The sequence below is a fragment of the Triturus cristatus genome, chromosome 11 (assembly GCF_964204655.1).
Source record: "Triturus cristatus chromosome 11, aTriCri1.1, whole genome shotgun sequence".
Lineage (NCBI taxonomy): Eukaryota > Metazoa > Chordata > Amphibia > Caudata > Salamandridae > Triturus > Triturus cristatus.
The window spans coordinates 356,983,773-357,004,125 of NC_140594.1; the positions used below are offsets into that span (position 1 = coordinate 356,983,773).

General features: G+C 43.6%; 1 protein-coding gene across 1 annotated transcript in view; it reads left to right on the plus strand.

Annotated features, from left to right (window-relative positions):
* Positions 1-20,353, plus strand: part of KREMEN1 (kringle containing transmembrane protein 1) — a 366,592-nt gene that overhangs the window by 291,610 nt on the left and 54,629 nt on the right. The window contains exon 5 of the mRNA XM_085633315.1: positions 17,920-18,073. Within this exon, the coding sequence (XP_085489441.1) occupies positions 17,920-18,073 (154 nt within the window). The remainder of the gene's footprint in view (positions 1-17,919; positions 18,074-20,353) is intronic.

Consider the following 20,353-nt stretch of genomic DNA (forward strand, 5'->3'; position numbering starts at 1 on the left):
TTCAATCTCTCACTCTCACATATACTCACATATATACACCAATAGTCACATATACTAGTTTAAAACATATGTAGTTACTCATAAAGACACTATTGAGACAGTCATTCACTCACTAACACACCCATACACACACTCATCCACCCATACAGTCCTGCACACATGCTGTGTTCAACACATACATACAGTGAGTCACTCATTCATGCACCTATGCACTACGTAATACCCCCCACCGAACCATGCAGACACTCAGACTGATACTCAAAAAACCAACTAATAACCTATATAGACACCGATGTAGCTACTCACCAACCCATGCAGCCACTTATACACAAAGTGAGAGACTGATACAGATATTTACATATTTAAACATTACTCACTAAGCCATGTATTCACTATGATACACTTAATCAGTCAGTTACACAATCAATTTTTCAAAAACAAATCATCCATTTAGACACTTATATACCCATTTATTCTTCCATCGACCTTGAGATATACATAAATAAAACATATTTAATTTCCAGAAAAACACACATTCACTGGATGATGTCATCAGTGATGTCATCAGTGATGTCATTTGAGATGTCATCAGTGATGTCATGAGTGATGTCACTGACCATGTCATGAGTGATGTAATATGTGACGTCATCAGCAGTGCATTGCGGGCGCGCGAGTTATAGTTAGCTGAACTAACTATAACGGGGGAATTTCAATGGTTTTGTACAAGTGAAAAGTCCAGCTAACTATAACACCCCTGAAACCTATGGTTTTTTCAGTGAATATATATATATGTATATATATATATACATATATATATATATATATATATATATATATATATATATGTATATGTATATATATATATATATATATATATATATATATATATATATATATATATATATATATATTGTTTTTTAATGCACTTCAATGTTGCTCTTAAACCCAATTAGAGTTGTTTGGTCCAGTTATGTATGCAAGCAGTTTAATTTGCTGAAGTGGGAGCACGATAAACATGATGAGAAAAATAAAGTTTCAATACCTTATCGCGTTTTAGGTCCTGGCATGGGTTGTGCTTACTCTCGCTGACAGTGAGAAGGCCCTATGCCCTCTTCTGTTTACCTAGCAGCACCTTATGTAGTGTAAGAAGGACAGAGCCAGACTGGGCTTTTACTCCACTGGGCAATTCCCTGGTGCACTGGAGCCCTTGGAGCATGGACATCATTTAGGGTTCAGCAGGGGGTCGCAGCTGCGACCCCTGGCTTGCCCATTGCTACCCCTGGACTGCCTTTTCAACCCCTGGCCTCAGAGGTGGCAAAGTCAGTGCCTAGAACACAGGAGCAACTCACCTTAATGAACGTGGTGTGGAGCTCCATTTTCATGGTTTTCTGTCTAATTTTTATTTAATAAAGAGTGAATAAAATTATTCACTCTTAGTGTAATACAATATTGGGTAATAATAAGCTGGAATATAACCATATCTGACAGCTGAAGTAAGAAAAAAATGCTTTTAAATGTATGTTGTATACCTGCTTGTAAGTGAGTGTGTTTATCTGAGAGAGTGTAAATGTGTGTGCTTGTTGAAGCATGTGTGTGTGTGACTTAAAGTAAAGGTCAAATGTTGTGTGATGTCACTTCCGCTATCCTTGGAATTTTGGTCAATTGACGCCCATACCTTGGGCCGCCCGGCGCTGCTGCTGAGGCCTCTGTTACTTACCCCAGCCCCCAAGATGCATTGCTGCAAGGGGGGTTGGAGAGAAAGAGAGAGAGAGAGAGAGAGAGAGAGAGAGGGAGAGAAGAGGCGGAGAAGAGTGAGAAAAGAGAGAATGGAGGATGGATGTGAAGAAAGAGACGGAGCAAGAAAAGGATGAAAGCAGGGCTAATCGGAATATCTTTGCCAGGGCGGCTTTTGGTTTCCAATCTGGCCTTGAAGAAGGAGTAATGCGCCTATGGGCTCATACCATGAAGTTTATGCACATGTTGGGCATTTCAGTCTCTTCACTATGCTTTACAGACAGGCAGGCATTTCAATGGGTGAATGCAGAGTAACTATGTACATGTCAGAGCAGCAAGACTGCTTGTGGAAATTAATCTGTCCAGACCATTGGATTTTGTGTTGATGTCTTGATGCCCTTAAAAGTCATTATAAGTACGGAATCTGGGTGTTTCCATCGAATAAGAGCTGAGTCTCTCCTCGCACGTGGACATGGCCGTGGAACCTTGCTGCCTACATTAGCGCGTCCTGTGGTCCCCTATTTGAGCTCTGTGGGGTGACAGGATCCATCATGTTTTCAGGTCTTGAATACTGCTCAGCAGTAAAGGCCTCTATCTAGGTCTCCCAAAGGCTCCTTGGGACACCTGTCAAACAAAGGAAAATATTTAAGGCAGTGTTCATAGCTTTGGAATAAAGTTTTGCTCAAACAGTTTGGAACATGTTTGGCCACTATCTTGTTCCATGTTTTCTAAATCAAGCAGGACCTGTCTTGGTCAGAAGGTCCAATAGAATTCTTGTTTGAGGCTGGGCCTCGCCTTGCCTTAGTAACGCATGTTGCTATGCTGCGGAACTCTTTTTTCTGCTCACAGGGAGCCATCAACGTCCATCTACAGTGCTTCATTTGTGCCGGGGGTCCAGGTGATGGGCACCAGCGCGCATTTTTCATTGCATGTTTTACCCAGAGCAAAAGAGTGAAAGGACGAAAAGAGAGAGAGAGAAAGAGGGCGAGGGGGAGAATGAGAAATCAGGGATTAAAAAGATTCTACAATAAGGAGCTGAATACGAAGGAATTGTAGGATGGTGGTGGAAGCCAGAGAGGCGTGAGGTTTCGACGCGGACTAGACTGCCTTAGTATTCTGCAGTGCCAGCGGCGGGCTCCGGACAAAAGCATTGAACCGCTGTACTTATTTTGTGTTTTTATTCCTCACAAATGAATAACGAAGAAAGTTCAAGGCACCTGCCGTGGGTAGCAGTCAGTTTGGAGGTGAAACTGAGCAGCACTGAAGGGAAGTTTAATGTGAAGGCAGCCTGTTCCTCCCGGGTACCATCGCTGTCATGGAGAAATTGTGAATTATTAAGAACAAGAAATGTATTTTACAGCAACGGTAATGGCTTGGATCTGGGCCCAGACATGTCTTCAAAAACCATTTGCCGATTGAGGTGACATTCAGAGCAGAATGTGGGAAGGAGGCAGATGGACGAGAAGAGCCGCGGGGAGAGGCCGCTGAATATTAAAGGAGCCGCGCTATCGGCGAAAGAGCTTCAGAGGGGACCACGGGGGCACCGGCGCTGAACTGTGCCATTTATCAGCCTTACCGACTGAGCTGGGAAAGTGCGAGACCTCGCACCCCCTGCTCTGCGCCATTCAGCAAAGTTTCAGGAAAAGCGGAAGTGACTCGATCTGCCTCATAATACCCCTCCCTTCCAAGTGCATCAGAGGAACTGACGTAATTCGGTGTCTTACACTAGCAACAGGCAGCAAGATGGTAATCAAATCCTTTAAAGCTCACAGAGGCGGTCAGTTGGTTGTAATAGGACACACCTGTTGACAGTTACACTGCAATAAATGACCTAACAAGTTGTTCCTTGCAGGAGGTGTGTTGCAGAAAACTGTTTGTTAGACCTGAATCCTTCAGGTCTAATTTTTCCAAACTTTTTGCTTTTTCCTTGCTGATTCTATTGTGGTGGCCTTAGGGCCTAGGGCACTTTCCCACTGTAAATACAGTGTGTAAGTGTACGAGCCTTCCTATGCACATTAGGAAGTGGTGCTTACCTTGTATCTCTAAATACGTGTCTGGCCTGCCATTGCAGGCTGGTGTGTGCTTTCCACTGATGTTCTTAAATACGTGTCTAGCCTGCTATTGCAGGCTGATGCACGCAATTGCTGCATTCACACAGAGTGGCAGGTATAAGTCACTAGCCATCCTGAGGGGACCTTTCACTTCCACCGGGTACCCCGAGGGTACATCCTAAGAGGTGAAGCGAGACGTAGGTGAAAGACCGGGCAGGTACACCGGTGTGTCCCTTGACTCTGGTTATGAGGAATAACCATGTCTGTTTTCCCTACCTATAAGTATTGCTCTTCCCATAAACTAAGATTAGGAAATGGGGGATATTACTTCAGGCTGCAATAGTTGATTGCAATGGAGAAGTCTCATGATGTTTCCTATCGTTGGATTCGCAGTGACAACCCCTTGCCAGTGGTCAAGGTGGCTTTGTCATGATTCACATAGAATAGCCATTACTAGAATGTGGGCATTTCTATGCTCTGAAACTCTTTATGTGCCTTGGTGCTTGGCTCCAGGCCACACTGGAGGTTGAAAGAGGACATCTAGGCATTCCCTAGCGACAGCTATAAAACACAGGGCATTTAATTGGAACGGCGACCTCTGCCGTTTGTGGGCCTGGCTGTAGGATGAGGTTTTGACACTTGGCCTCGGGAGCCAGATCATGGCCCCACTAAAGATTAAGATCTGCATTCTACGGCCTCATTGCAGACAGGATGGACATTTAGGGGAGACATCTGTGTTTCAAAGGGAGATCCTTAGAACCGCACCCAACTTCAAAGACACACTCCAGTATAACTACTGGTGCCATCCTGCAGCACAGGGTGAGATATGCTTGTGGGGATTTAGGACCAGAGAACCTGGACTACGTAGTGCACAGTGCCAGAGGACTCTGTTGTACACAAGGAGAATTACTGCCATTGAAAGGGACCGCATGCCCCTCCTGAACAGTGGCTGGTCTGGGCTGCCTGCCTGCTGCTATGTGGCACTCTGAAGTGTGCTCTCGAAGGGCTTGTCAAGCTTGCTTCCTGTTCTTTCAGAGTTCTCAGGGACATCACAGATCTCCTAAGAGAGACCCACACTGCCTACCTGTGACACTTGAAGCGTGGTGCCCTTTCAAGTGCCCACATTGTCTACTGGATTCCAGCTCGTAGTGCGGTATGGGCATGGAACTAAGAATTGTGCCTGCAGATCACATCGCCTGGTGTGGAGCCCACAAAGTCTGGCCAACATCTAAGGTGTATGGCGCCTGCATCATGGAGACCATGGCACGCATAAGCATCTAGTTGGTTCTGAGTGGATTTATCAGATGCGGAATCCGGAGTAGACCGCTTCATCAATCATGCTGTATCTCTCTTGTGCAACACGCCAACTGCATGCTCATTGCATGCGGTGTCAGATTCACAGGTTGCGACCCTCGACGGTGAGGGTGTAACCATAGTAGTGCTTTATCCTACCTTGTGAGGCATTGCTGAACTTGCGCCTGTGTGTGACCAGACCTGTCTGGTACGACCAATATCAACGTGCACCAAATGTTTTGCCTCATTTCCAGGGAGGTACAGAATCTGCAATTCATTGATCATGTGTGTAACCAGAGCTGTCTGATGTGGGCAAAATTGACTTGCACCGGGTGTTGTGCCTCATTTCCAAGGAGGCACAGATTTTGCAATTCTTCGTTTTATGTGACTGGAACAGTCTGGCGTGACCCATATCATTGCGCACCCGGCATTGTCCCAGATTGCCTGGGTGTGACTCTGATCAACGTGTACCTGAAGGGGTGCCTCCACCTTCCGAGAGGCCCCCTACTTCATTCTCCATTCATCTACTGTTCCCTTTCTTGGCCCTTAGTACGGCAGACCAACTGCCCTCTTCTCACCTGGCCCTCCCCAACAACACTGTGTTTCCAGGTAGTATTGCTGGCTCAGGTCTGGCTGATGAGAGTGACTGACTGGGCTGGAGGAACGCCTCCGAGAACTATCGGAAGCGGGTCAGGAGACTCTGTGAGCCCCCTGTGCTTTGCAGAACTGGCTGCTGCTGCCAGAAGGCCCTATGGGACTCCTTTGGTGTGACCGTCTATTGCCCTTGGCCCATGTATGCTCCGCAACTTCCCGAGTGGCTACCAGACCCCCTTTTGCAATCTGCTTCCAAATTGACCTTGCTACCTACCCCCACCTGCTTCCTGGGACCCTGACTAAGAACGACTTCGACCGCATGCAGCCTAGTGCCCGTGGGGAGGATGGAGGTGTTTCCAATCTGTTAGTGTAGGATATTCAGGGTGAGTTGGAGGGTGGAGGGAAGCTTGGGGGTCACAGGGTCTGCAGAGTGTAACCAATTGGCCTGCTGGGTTTCAGTTGAACTGCATTAGGGTTCTGAGTGTGCATGTGTGCTAACTCTTATGTACGGACTTGCCTGATATACGTTGCACCGCGTAGCGGTGTAGAGTGAGTGTGTGTCTGTGGCAGTGGCGGCTCGCCAAGGGAGTGCTGCGGGGCGGTGAGGTGGGGGAGGAAAGGGCAGGGTGGGGGGTAGTGGAGTCTGACTTACGACGGACAGGCGTAAGGTAAGTAATTAAAGAAGTAAAACAATTTACCTTGCGCGTGCTGCATCGCCGAGTTGGCAATACTAAGTTTGCCTTCTTCAAGAGCAATGGTTAAAACGTTCACTAATCCCTAATGTAGATATGGTGGTGCAAGTGAGTACAGATGCCAATGCTCTTCCATTTGCCACGCTCTATGCCGTCAAACCACTCAGATCTCAGGAACTATGGTGCACCACAATCACTGATAAGACCCAGCTTGGAACCAATAGTTAGGCACTTTGTAGCATAGTAACTGATGACATTGTTTCTCGAGTTACCGTCATTTGCATATTTGAATCAGGGCTCGGGCTTGTAACTCTAATGTGTGCCTCATATTTATTTATGGGATATTCTTGAATTACTAATCAGTTTCCACTTATCACTGGCCTTTGCATGCACTTCCTGTGACTTTAAGAGAGTCATAAACTATGGGATGTCACTTCTTTCAATCTCTAAGGTAATATGGAGCCTGTTGGTAAACTGCCACTAGGAGGTAAAAAGGTGTAAATTGTCATTTTCTCCACCCATTTCATTTTTGGGAGCTGGATCTTCAAGGTACTTTCTGGGAGGTTACTTTCTGCAGATTTGAAGTAAGAAACTTGCTTGATTTGCCGAGGATTGATTGGAAGCACTTGATGCCAGTTTATCTACCTTGCATTTGGTAAACTACAACTACTGGGATATTGTTTGCAGCATATTTGGTTGAATAATCTACTGGCATGGTGTGTTCGCCATAGTTTTTAGAACGTACTTGCTGCAGGACATTTACCTTTGGTTTGCTTACAAGAATGTTGCTGTATGTTTCATAGGATGTAATTTCTGATCCTATGCTTGCTCCACGTTTGCTAAGAGGTATATATTTCCCATTTCTGAGTTTATTGTTTAACAGGAGACACTACTTGGCAATTTTAATATGCCTCGAGTAGTGGAAGGTACATTCTGGCAGGTTGTTTGCCTCAGGTTTAGGAGAAATAACTTTTCTGTTTTATCCCAGGTTTGGTAATGGATTCTAGCTGGAAAGATGGCAATTTCTTCGCATTATGTTTTACTTGGAGCCATTTTCTTTATCTACAATTGCAAATATACACACATTGGCCAAGTCAGCCAAACAGAGCAACGCAGTAACTGTTTTAAACAGTGCTTTAAATGGGGAAAAATAAGTGCAGGTAATCATTAAAATAGAGGTGTGGCAAGTGGGCGGGGCTAAGGGCAAAATAACATCATACATAGAGACTTCTGTACCAGTTGCAGCACATATTAAAACACATGACAAATGTGTTCGTCAAAAAACACAGATTAACTCATAACACAAAAGGAAAGTCATGATGGGACTTTTTTCCCCAATGGTCGCTGCGCACCTGATTGACAGTGCAGGGTCTGTCTAGAGACCCTGCTCTGTTAATCACAGCGTGACACAAACCCTCTCACCCCCCTGCAGCTTGGGGACAATTAAATGGGCGCTGCTTGAATCTTCAACAGCAACTCTGTAAAAGAATACTTCAGCCAAGTTAATTACAAGTTCCTCAGAGGCAGAGCGGCCTCTACCCTGCACTGGAGCAGAGAAACCGAGACTGCCGTGCCATGGATCAGGGTACTCTCCCTGGCTACAGAGAAGTGCCGGTACTGACGGCAAAAAAATTCGGAAGTGCCGGTACTTCCTGTTTAAATTATACAAAAACTCTAACCCCGAAGCTTGGATATACAGCCTTGCACTCAAATGGCCCCGGAACTTGCGGCTACCCTGACTCAACCACAACCAGTAAAAACCTTGAAATGTAGTTTCCAGCAAACGTTTATTTTATTCAACAAATCACAACAATGGTTAAATACACCAGGCCTGATTCACAATAGACAAAAGTATAACTTTACGACTTTCGGTATTCACAGGAGTCATTTACTAGCCCGTTCAGTTCAGTTCAATCAGCTTTATGTGGTTAAAATCCAACCATAAAAGCATTCTGAAAATATATCCACTTAATACATTAATTATTCAGTACCATAAACACATAAAACAAGGTAAAATTTACATACAAATCTCATATTGTAATTTTAATAAAAAGCAATAAAATTGTAATGTTTGGGTATATAAATAATATTATAGAATATTCTATAGAATAGATTTCATGATATCCAGAAATTGAGGAAGGGCTAACAGGCCTTAGAGTCACCCAATGGATATACATCCTATAGTGTTTCAGAAACTAAGGCTTAAATGTGTGAATTAACATTTTTTTTTTTAATTGCCAATTGAATATAAGCCTCCACTGTGTAGCATACGGGAAACAGCCATTACATCGCATGTGTTACAACACATGCGATTACAACACGGTTGTTACAACAACCGCGTTGTTACATCGCAGTATATTACAACGCAAGTCATTACATCGACTTGCTGTAGGGGGCACGCTAACATAAGGAATAGTATAATTTACTGTTCAAACATCTTCCCTACTGTTGCGCACACTGGAGTTGGAAAAGTAAATTATACTATTCCTAAATCCAGCGCGCCCCCTACAGCAAGTCGATGTAACAACTTGCGTTGTAATGTACTGCAATGTAACAACGCGGTCATTGTAATGACCGCGTTGTAATCGCATGCTTTGTAAACACTTGCGATATAAAGTTTCCGATTCGTAACATACTCTCTCATTTTCTAGGCTACAGATGAAATTAAAAGTAGTTTTATAAGGATATAATTTTCCACTAAAAACAGAGGACGTAATATACTCTTCCTTATATCTTTATAAAAATTACAGAAAACCATAAAATGTAGGGTCGATTGGTGCAACTTTCAGTCACAAACGAAACTTGGGAGATTTAGATCCCATTTGCAAATGGCAGGGAACGCTATTAAAAAATGGAGAGTGCCCAGTCTTAATCTAGTACGATAAAATCTATGTTGTAAATTCAGCACCCGAGGTAAATATTGTTGTATGCCTATTTCAATTGGCCCTTCGCTTTATACCTTAATCATCTGCTTTGAGGTTTCGTCGATTTCCCTTAACAGATCTATGACTCATATAAACCCTGTTTTCAAATCCTTCTTACTATGGCATAAGACTTTCCTAGGGACATTAATATCAATATTCTCATCAAATTCATTTAAGAGTTTGTTGATATATGCCAACCATGGATTTTCTTTATTATATTCCTGGACAAGGCAATCCATTATGATGTCCTGAGTAAATGTGATTCCATTTTTGCTCCAGATCCCGTGCCAAACAGTAAGTGCTGCTACACTAATGTAATCATCAATTTTTGGAACTGATAGTTACTTGTGTACAATGTATGAGGGGGTTGAGTTAGGGACTGCTAGTAATATCCTTAAGAAGATCTTTTCTAGAGTCTTAAGTGAAGCACGATTAACCATTCCTCATAGTGCGGCACCACAGCAGGTTCCTGGTATACACTTACTCCTATAGCGAGCCAAAAGTTCTTTTATAGGCTTATTCCCTATTTCTTTTTAATATAAAAATGGCTTTGGTTGACCATAAGAATTTGAATTTGCATATTTCAACGCGTGGTCCCCATTACCCATTAGATGTAAAGAGTAAGTCCAAGTATGTAAAAGAGTGTGTTTCCGCTATCAGCGTCTCCTTAACATGGTGAATCTTAGTTTTCGGTTTCCCATTTCCGCAGACCATTGTTAATGTTTTTCAAGGTTAAGATTTAGGTCCTTTTCTTTCATATATTCAACAAAATTCTCAATAGACACTGAAGCCCATTTGCAGTTCTAGATAGTAGGACCGCATTGTCTGGAAACAGCAGTCTGGGGTATGTGTTACCCAACTTTAGGGGCATTAGCATTCAGCTTTTGCAAGGATTTGTCAACGCCGTTGACACAGAGGGAAAACAATAGCGGAGCAAGGATGCAGCATTGTCTAATCCAGCGTGTTACCCTAAAACATGGAGTGCCCTCACGTTTGGGCCCGTATCGAACTCTGGCGCATAATTATTTATATATTTGAGATAGGGAAATTATAATCTCGCTAGGGGCACTCATTCTATCCAAGGTCTGCCATAATTTTACGTGGTTGATCAAGTCGAAGGCCCTTGTTAAATCTACAAAACATAAGTGTAGATGGCCCTTCTTAGAGAGTGTATGTTTACTAATTATTAGGTGAAGGTTGACACTGTTCTATAGTCCCTATATCTCTTCTGAATCTATATTGGGATTCTGTAAGATCTGAGTTGTCATCTGCCCAACTTTCTAATCTTTCCAGAAGGACTATGCCCATCAATTTTGAGGTTGAATCAAGAAGGGATATGGGGTGATAGCATTTTGCATCTCCCTTCTTGAAGATCACAACAATGACGCTTTCCGTCCAGGTTACAGGCAGAAAGCCACTTGCTGATGCGTTACAGACTCTTAGTAACATTGGGGCCCAAAAGTCAGTATCTGACTTAAAGATATCTATGGGTACCTCATCAAGACCCCCCCCCCCCCTTTTTTCAAGGATTAATGGATTGTCATTATTTGGATTGAAGATCTGTCCAAAATGACTTATCCAATCCGAAGATTGTACTAGGGTTTCAATCTTGACTGACGCCTGACTTCTAAAAAAAGGAGGATTTGTTGTTTTCCAAAATAATGTTGCTTCCCGTGTATCTGCTGCTTGTACTAATTTTCCCCAAACTTGTTCCTGTATCATTGCGCTCCTTTCATTTAGGGTCTGTTTATAAGACTTCTTCAGTGTTTTTAGCATTTCACTGTCTCTAGGCCTTTTTAGGTCATGGGTTGCTTTTTTACATGTCGGTCAAACCAGCTGGCACTTTGCTTTAAGGTCTTTTTATTCTTAATTTTTAAATCTCCTGAAATTGCATAGGTATTATTACAAAAGTTTGTTATGATGTGTATGTCACTGGAGTCTCCCTCGTTACAGGTATCGAAATCTTAGTATCTATCATGCTCTATTTTGTCAAGGAAGATGGATAGATTAACACCCGACCATTTGATACTAATGCCATTCTCTCTTTGAGTTACGATATCTGTAACTAAACAAACCCTCTCCTGGTGTATAGTGCTAAGTCTAAGAGTCATAAATAGTGGTTGGTTATCGCTAAATTAACTTTCTATGACTTCAAATTTTTCAATTTGTCCTCGGCCACTATCTGAAATCAAAATGTGGTCAATAGTTAACGAGTATCTATGGCCTTCGTATATTGGTACCATGATTTGCCCTTCTACAATTAAGTGCTCCAAGAGTTCCACATTATACTTACACATTACACCAATAATTGTCTCTCCGTATAGATTGTGAGAGAGATGAGGATAAACTTCACCATGTTCATCCATATGTCCAAACATCGCATTTTCTGCAATTAAAATCGCTGACCCAAATATAAAAACAATCACCCTTAATATATTTTGTAAATGTATCTAGTTACTTCACTAGGGCCATTACACCCTGGTTTCTGGTATTATAAAATATATTATTATAGAAATTAGTTAATAATATACACTGATTTTCTGTAGTCTGAAACCACAAGAATTTTAAAAAACTGTGAGTTGGTATAGTTTTTAAAAAAAATCAACAGGGTTGTCACTGAAACTAAGGTAGCTTGTCCTCCTTTAACCCTTCCATTCCGGTAAGGGGTTGCTGGTGTAACGACCGAGGAATATCCCTCAATATAAAAAGCATTGGTGTGCCAAGTTTCTTGTAAGAAAATTAGTTGACAATTTATAACAAAGTCAAGCCATGTATCGTCCTTCATCTTATTTCTTATTCCAGCTATGTTCCATGTTTTAACAATCAGATTTGTATGTCATTGGGTCTTATTTGGGGCAATCTTATGGCTGGTTTGAATTTCTGAGGGATTGCCATTGCTTAGGATACCTTGGAGTCTATTAATTTCTTGTGTTACAGCCTTATGCAGTCAATCGAGTTCACTGCATCTTCTGAGAGGTCAAAATCTATTTGTGAGTGGTAGTGGAGTATACCAATCTGCAGGTGTATCGCCATTACTAACACGAGCGAATTGTTCAGCATCCGATTTGTAGAAGAACCTCAATGGCACTGCTACAATGTCACCTTGAAGTTTCAGTGTCCTCATTTGATGGTGGAGCAGTTCGCTAAGTAATGCTTTAACCATCTCTGGTGAACGGAAGGTTGCAACAACACAGTCCCCTTTACAGTGTTTCGTTGCATAACCGACACAGTTCACTCTTCTTATCATGATGATACTTTGACAAAGAAAGTCTGTACGGCAATTGCTATTCTTAGGGAACCAATAAACAACCTTGTTCTTCAGAACCCTCCATGTTTCTTTGGCCTTATCTGTCATCTTTGGAACATTTTTTAGGACAATTGTGTATGGTGTTGCATGGAGTCGTAAATGCAGGGAGTCCTGGTGATTTCTCATTGATCTATACATTGTATCGCCTTTGGCCCCATTGTTATTATTAATTGTTTTGTTTAATCATATCTATGTTAACAGATTTGGATGATCATATATGTGCAGTTATATTCTCTTTTACTTGGCAAGGGAAATGTCATTGGTTACTACTTGTAGGAAATGTCCCGTGGGCTCCCTGCTAACCAAATCCGTAGAATGCAATGCACTAGACGTCTTATCTAAATGTGATAGGTCTTTGATCATTTTCACAAACTGGTCAGCGTCACTTTTAACCATTTTTTTATTGGCCAATAATCTAATTTCAAAGGTGTCAATGTTGCCGTGCAGTTTTTTAAATAAAGTTCCAGATTTTGTGAGCTATTTGATATCGGGACTTGGTCAATTCCATGTAATGATTTTTTTCCAGTTTTTATCGTTTTAATTCGTTGTTTGCTCTTTTTGGCAGGAGGGGATATCAATTCTGTGCTATTTGATAAAACTGATATCTCTAGTGGCTACGTCAATACACATGGACGTTTTTTTGCATTTTGTTATCCCCTGAGCAGTTGACAAAGTTTGTTCCAGACTCTACAGTCACTATTTCAGACCGAGTTTCTTTTATAGCAGCATTCAGTGCTGTTTTGGTGGCAGCTAAACATTCCTCTGCATTCACAATGTTATTATTGTTTAACCCCCTTGCGTTAGTTAGGTAATTTTTTATTGGTATACTAACTCCAGTAGATTTTTTCCCCTTTCCCGCAGAATTTGGTGCTAATTTCCGTTTCCCCATATTTTATGTTTAATATTTCATAATGATAGCACTACTAGGTAATCGGATTAAATAATTCCTCCTACCGTAACTTCAGTTAGTGTTAGGAGAAAAAAAAGGAGACCAAGGGGGGCGGCCCAGCCCCGCCTCATCCGGCTGAGGAGGGGCGCAGACAGGTGCACTCTTGGCTCTGTCTTCAACCGGGCACGTGCCCAGGTGAGACCCGCGTGCTTCCTGAGCCATGGACAGTGCTTTGTAGTGCATTGGCGAATGCCTCCCTCATGACCAGCAGCTGTGCAGTGGTCAAGTGAGTCCTGGGACAGGTAGTCCCACCAGGGCAAAACGAAAAGCAGAGAGCAGGAGAGCATCCTGCGCAGCGTGATGTGAGGGGGTGCTATGTAAGCGTTGTTGAACGCTTCCCTCAATGGCTAGCAGCTGTGCAGTGTTTAGGTGAGCCTTGGGACAGGTAGTCCCACCAGGGCAAAACGAAAAGCAGAAAGCAGGCTGAGCGTCATTCACGAGCCGTATGTTTATATCCACAGTTGGACCGTAATCTCCGGCTCACGCCGTACTCTCCGGATTGGACCGTAGTCTTGGCACCAGGGCCATAATCTTCGCACCCGGGCCATGATCTCCGCACCTGGGCCGGAATCTACGGCTAGGGCCGGATGAAGTGTGCTCAATGGGCTAGAAACAAACTTTGGTGTAACACTATAGTGAAATCTCAGAAGAGCGCAAAATGTTGTCTGCAAGTACCATGATGCAAAGGAGCAAACCTTTCTGGGATGTGATGTAGTGTCTGGCCACACCCTTTTCCCTGCCCAAACTGATTTTCATGACCTCTTCTCCCATTTATGTCATGTTCCTAATGTTCCTTTTTGTGAAAATTGTGTTCCGGCCCATTGAGCACACTTCATCTGGCCCAAGCTGGAGATTCTGGTTTTGATGCAGAATTTACGGCCCGAGCCAGAGAGTACGGCTCGAGCTAGAGATTCCGGCCTGACTTTGGACGTAAAGATACGACTCGTAAATGACCTCTGTGAATCCCAAAAGTTGTAAGGTTAGACTTGTGTCTCAGATTGCCATTGTGAATCGGGCCCTCCGATTACAACTATTTGCTGCTGAGAAGGATCCTTCCACTGCTTCAGGTTTCAAACTGCTGTGAATTTACTAGGGCCTTGGTTCTGTCAAGATTTAATTATTGTAACATTGTGTACAGTGGCTCCTCAAAAAAAGGTTGCAAAAATCTACTGATTGCAAAACTTGGCATCGAGAATATGTCTTAATCTAAAGGAATCAGCACTGGCTCACTATGTCATGGAGAATAATGTTAAAATTTCTTTCCAAAGCCTTCAAAACACAAGCAGGTCTTTGCCCAAAACACCTCCACTCATTATTTTTTAACTATACACCCAGTCAAAACTTGTGGTCTGGTAATGCAGCTCTACCCTTACAAGCCATGCTCAAATGCAAGTCTCAGAGAGAGAGGTTGATCTGCGTGTTTAGAGCTCAACTCTCAAACACATTCTACTCAGATCCAAGCAATCAAGCAAATCTGGCATTATCCAACAAAAATTGAAGCCCACTCTGTTTAAAGTTTATTTTCCCATCCATAAACTAGTAGGACTTCTTACCTGTCTCCACCCATTCCCAAATTAGGGACACAGCTCCTCGGACGATAGCTCAACTTTAGCTGAAGATCAGACCTGAAAACTTTGTTTGTGACCCCTCATCATCCCATGTTGTTAAATTCCTATTGCACGGGAAGGGAGGTCGCTATACTTAAGAACGGAATCTTAATAGACTCTTTTTTTTTTTTTTTTTTTTTTGGAAAACCTTTATTATTCATAGTTGCATCATCACATAGTGTACATGCACCATCCATGGTGTCAAATCAGTTATGCAATAGGTAAGTGCTTTTCAAACAATATGACACAGCCATTCAGCCGGCAACCCTGGGGTCCGGCGGCGTTGTACATGGTGGTATTGCTGTAGTCCTTGGACGCGCACCTGAACAAGTGGTAGGTCCATTTTGTTGTTTGTGTGTGATTGGTGTTCCTGAGTCGCAGTGGTGGCAGCAAGGATGGCGTTGTGTCTCAGCCCGCGCCGCAGCCACCGCCCAGGCCCCATCTAAAGTCATGTAGAGCATCATTAAGAATCTCGGACTTAGGGGCCCCTAGTCGGTACAGCACCAGCGTCATGTCCACAACACGGGCCGGGCGCGGCGCCGGCGCTTCAGCATAGCTCTCTGTGACATAAAGGAAGTGCCGTGCACTTAAATCAGGCAATTCTAGCCTGCAATGTCGTTTGCGGGTCCATGTGTGCGTTGTGTGGTGCACGCCCAGCCCCCGAGCGCTGTATCGCCCAATCCGCTGGTCATCGGGGCATGCCCAGCTCTCAACCCTGCGCGTCCTCGGCAAGAGGTTACCGCAAGCTTCGGACGCACCCATCCCTGGCAGGACAGGTGGGTAATCGCCGCTCCACCATCAGAGAGCAGGGCACGCTAAGTAGGGCAGCGCTCCGGGGGTGCCAGACAGCGCAGCCACCGTTTGCTATCTGTGAGAAATCAGGAATCCAGCCGGGAAACACAGCCTATAAGCAAGCCGCTCCCGACGCTTATACGGCGAGAGAGGTAATAGGGATGGGGGCTATTAACTCAAACAGGGTCAAGGGGGGGGAGAGGGGGGAGATCATTTTGCGCCAGTGCGGAGAGTTCAGCAGCCGCCCAGCGGGGCGCGGCGGGCCCGTGCGTGGTGCACGGCAGATAGCGGCTGGGAGGGGGGGGGCTGGAGGGCCCCCCGAGCCGGTTGAGAGTCCAAAGCGCATACGCTACGCCCACACTTAGGTTCGTGGTACGCAGGGCGCTCTGCTACGCTGAACTTAATAGACTCTTTTGTGCCATGAATTGACCTGCTAAAGGTGACTGAACTGCAAAACCAAAAATTGTATTCTCACACAATCATTGGTGATGTTTAGTATTAGGCAGTGTGTTTTGCACTCAAGTAGCCCAAACTATTTGAATGTCAAGCTATACTGTTCAGCCGCGGAATGGTCTTCTTCTCTACATCAATGTTAAGCACAACCCTGGGAGGCATTAGTAGAAGAAATGAGACACCCTGCTCTTCCCTCTCAAGACGGAGCGCTGGACACTCCCTGACTGTATGCATAAAATGAGGATCTTGCTTTGACCGAGCCTTGAGTGGCCACACAAGGTTTTCGCCTATTGGGGCTGGACCTCCGTATTATAGACCTGCGTGCAGGGATCCCACATTAGGAAAGGTCCCGGCATGCCATTGGGGCAGGGGGCTGGGTTACAGGAAGTTGGGTTGCAGTTCATGTTGAATATGGCACATGATTGTCAGTGGGTAGTTTCCTAGGACCACGGAAATTGCATTCTACATTGGATAATTCTGTTCCTCTCATTTGGCCATTGCTATTTGCATTGTATGGGTTTGTTGCTGCAGAAGAGAGGAGCAACTGATATAACGGGGGAGAGTATTCTGCTGATGTATGATAACCTGATGCACCTGCAACATGGACCTTGCCTTATTACAAAGTGCTATAAAATATGTTTAAAAAAATGAAAATCAATGGTATGCAAAACTTGGTGACCTTTCCTAAAGTGTTAACGTTTGCTCGCTCGTTTCTGAAGCATCTTAAAGGCAGGTGAAATGCTTTTGATATTTCTTCTCTGAGTTCTCGTTTTCATATGTTTTACGTCTATTTGTGTTCTATTATTGTTGCCGTTAACTTAATTTGTTAAATCATAAAAAACTATTAAATACAATACAGTATAATACACATAGCAGATTTGCTGGCCGTCTCTGTTAGATGTTTGGTAGGAAGTATCTGCCTGGCAGGCTGCTTTTCCCAGGTTTGGTAGAAAGAACGTGAGTGGTAATTTGTTTGTTCCAGGGTTGGTGAGGATTATTTGCGTGACAGATGGCTTGCTCCATTTTTGGATCAAACAACCTGCCAACTAAGTACAAAGAAGGAAGTACTTTGTTGGCAGGCTGGTTGCCTCAAGTTTGGAAGGAAGTATTTGCATGATTGGCTGTTTGCTCCTGGATTGACAGGAAGTACTTGGTTGGAAGGTTGTTCGTTCCAGAATTGGTAGAAAGTACTCAGCGAGCAGGTAGTTAAGCCCACGATTGGTGCGAAATACTTGTGTGACAGGTTGCTTGCTCCAAGATTGGTAGAAAGTGCTTGTCTGTCAGGCTGTTTGTCCCACGTTTGGTAGAAAGTATTTGCATGACAGCTAGTGTGTTCCAGTAGGAAATACTTGCCAACCAGATTGTTTGGCCAAGTTTGAAAGGAAGCACTTGTGTGCCAGGACCTTTGCTCCAGAATTAGTAGGAGCTCCTCTCAGGCAGGATATTTGTTCAAGGGTTCATATGAGGTACCTCTTATTAGTGTCTGCACCCAGACTTCCTGATGCCTCTTTCTTTCATTGCAGATGGCTGGGATGGAGTCGGGTTATGCCTGCTTTTGTGGGAATGACCCAGAGTACTGGAAGTACGACGAGGCAGTCAGCACGGAGTGCAACAGCGTCTGCTTCGGGGACCACACTCAGCCCTGCGGCGGAGACGGACGGGTCATTCTGTTCGACAGTAAGTATGCCACCATGTCCTGTGAGGGAGATATCACTCTTGATGAAGTGAGTAGGCCACACCTTGTTATGTATGAGAGTTGTCATTCTATGTGACAGTGAAGAGATGACATCCTTTGTGTAGGGAAGATGTCACTTTGTAAGTCGTTCATCATGTTCCTCCACTGACTGTAGTGGACATGTCACTCTGGGATCTCCAAGACGGATGTTTCCTTCTCCGTCTCAGAGTGATCCCTTTGAAAAGTTGTAACCATATCACTCCCTTTCTTGTGAGAATCAGTTTCCTGCGTCGAAAAGAGAATGTTATTCCCACTCCTGATGAGGAGATAGCACTGTGTGACAGTCTGTCATCCCAGACGTTGTGTGAGAGATTTTTACTCTATGTGACAGTGAGCATGTTGTACTATGGCCTGTGTGGAGGATGTGGGTGCCACTTCCAGTGGCAATTAGCATGTTATATTTATATTCTGGGGAATAAATCCCCCTGCAATGCTGTGTCAGTCATACCACCTGTTGATAACGAGGTGTCACTCTGTCATAGTAAATATTTTAAGCACTGTCCTCGGGGGGGGGGGGGGGGTGATGTCACTCTGTCTACCAGTGAGTATGATACACACTCTGTCTTACGAGGGATGGGTGATCCAGTGTGGTAGTGAGGATACCCCACTCCGCACTGTCCCTCTGCACAGTAATGGGTTTGTTGCATGCTTTGTGATAATGTGAGCTTGTTGCGCTCTGTTGTGTTGCTGGCTTTTCGAATGGCAACAAGGCCATGTTCTTTTATGGCGCTACACGGGCAAAGTAGCCATACGAATTTTGGGGTCTATGTCAACACTCATTTTTTTTTTACCTGTGCAAAGTTTCATGTTCGTATCACATTTTGCACGATTCTAACGCTAAGCTACCTCACTAGGTTACATTGCAAGGCAAACATGTGCTCATTTCTCCAACCAGGATGGCCCTCTACAAGGCAGGTGACGTTGCTACTGATAAAAGGGGCAGAGTGGCTTCTTGTCTGGCTACAAGCAGTCTTCTACAATCCTCCTCCCATGCCAAAGGGCACTCCAGCTGGTTACCAGCACTCTTTTGAAACTCTGAGAAATAGGTATGTCATATACCATTTGCCTGTCAGTGTATGGGTGAATGGGGACATGCAAATGGTAGATGTTCCAAGCCACATTCTCTGTTAGATTACAGTATTGGAGCTGAGATGAGAGACAGGAGGCATGTGACCAAGGTATCAGCCACTGAACTATTTGACAGTTTTGAATAAAATCATTCCTACCCATAACTGATAGACGGATTTTTAAAATGGAATTAAACTTTCAACTTTCCAGTTCAACTTCTCTTGCTTGACTGAAAAAAGATCCTGGCCTAGGGAAGAGGAAAAGAGGATTGTTGTTTTTCATCCAATGAGCTGCTCCTTGCTGAAGGTGGAGCTGCCTGTAATCCAAACTAATCTAGCTGCCAGAGAAAGCATCATTTTATGAGGCAGAGAGATGAGGAAACTAGTTACAGTTGCCTGCATAAAAATAATTCTTCTGAATTGAGCTAAAGCATATTAACTCACAAGCAAGGACAATTGATGATGTTTGGGGTATTGAACTCTCTTCAGAGAGAAAGTAGATGATATATGTATAGGTTGTGCCTACTTATGAAGAGAATCACCATCACATGCAGGTGCCCTGCAACATAACAATTCACCTACTCGTAAAACAGGAAGACTCAGTCATTTCCTGTACAGGAGGTCAAGTGTGTGTCCCACTTACCAGTGCACCAACATTCTCCTTCAGAACTGTGTTCGAGAGAACCAGCAAAATGCTCTCAGTTCTATAAACACATAAAAACACCAGTGACTGCAAATCTTCTACATACTGACTCCAGTTCGTGATCAAGACCATTTTGGTTGAAACACGTAGGTGATGGTAAAAGGAAATCAATAAATAAATCTGACAAAATCAATCCCTGGAGTGCGGAGTAGAAACTTTCTTTTTGGTGGTAATTTAAAAAAAAAAATAATAATATATATATATATTTATATGTATATAAAATCAAGGTACATAATATATGTGAAGTTAAGTATAGTTCAAGTTTGTTTACTCATAGAAACTTACCTTTACAAAGTTTTGTCCTCAATATTCTTGACACAATATTTTGTCCACTCTATATTTTTTCTCCGATGTTTTGTGCAAACACCCTGACGATACCAATAGACCCAGGGCCTCCAGGCCCAGACTACCATGTCCTGAAGCTCCAAAGTCAGATGTACTACACAAGAGTC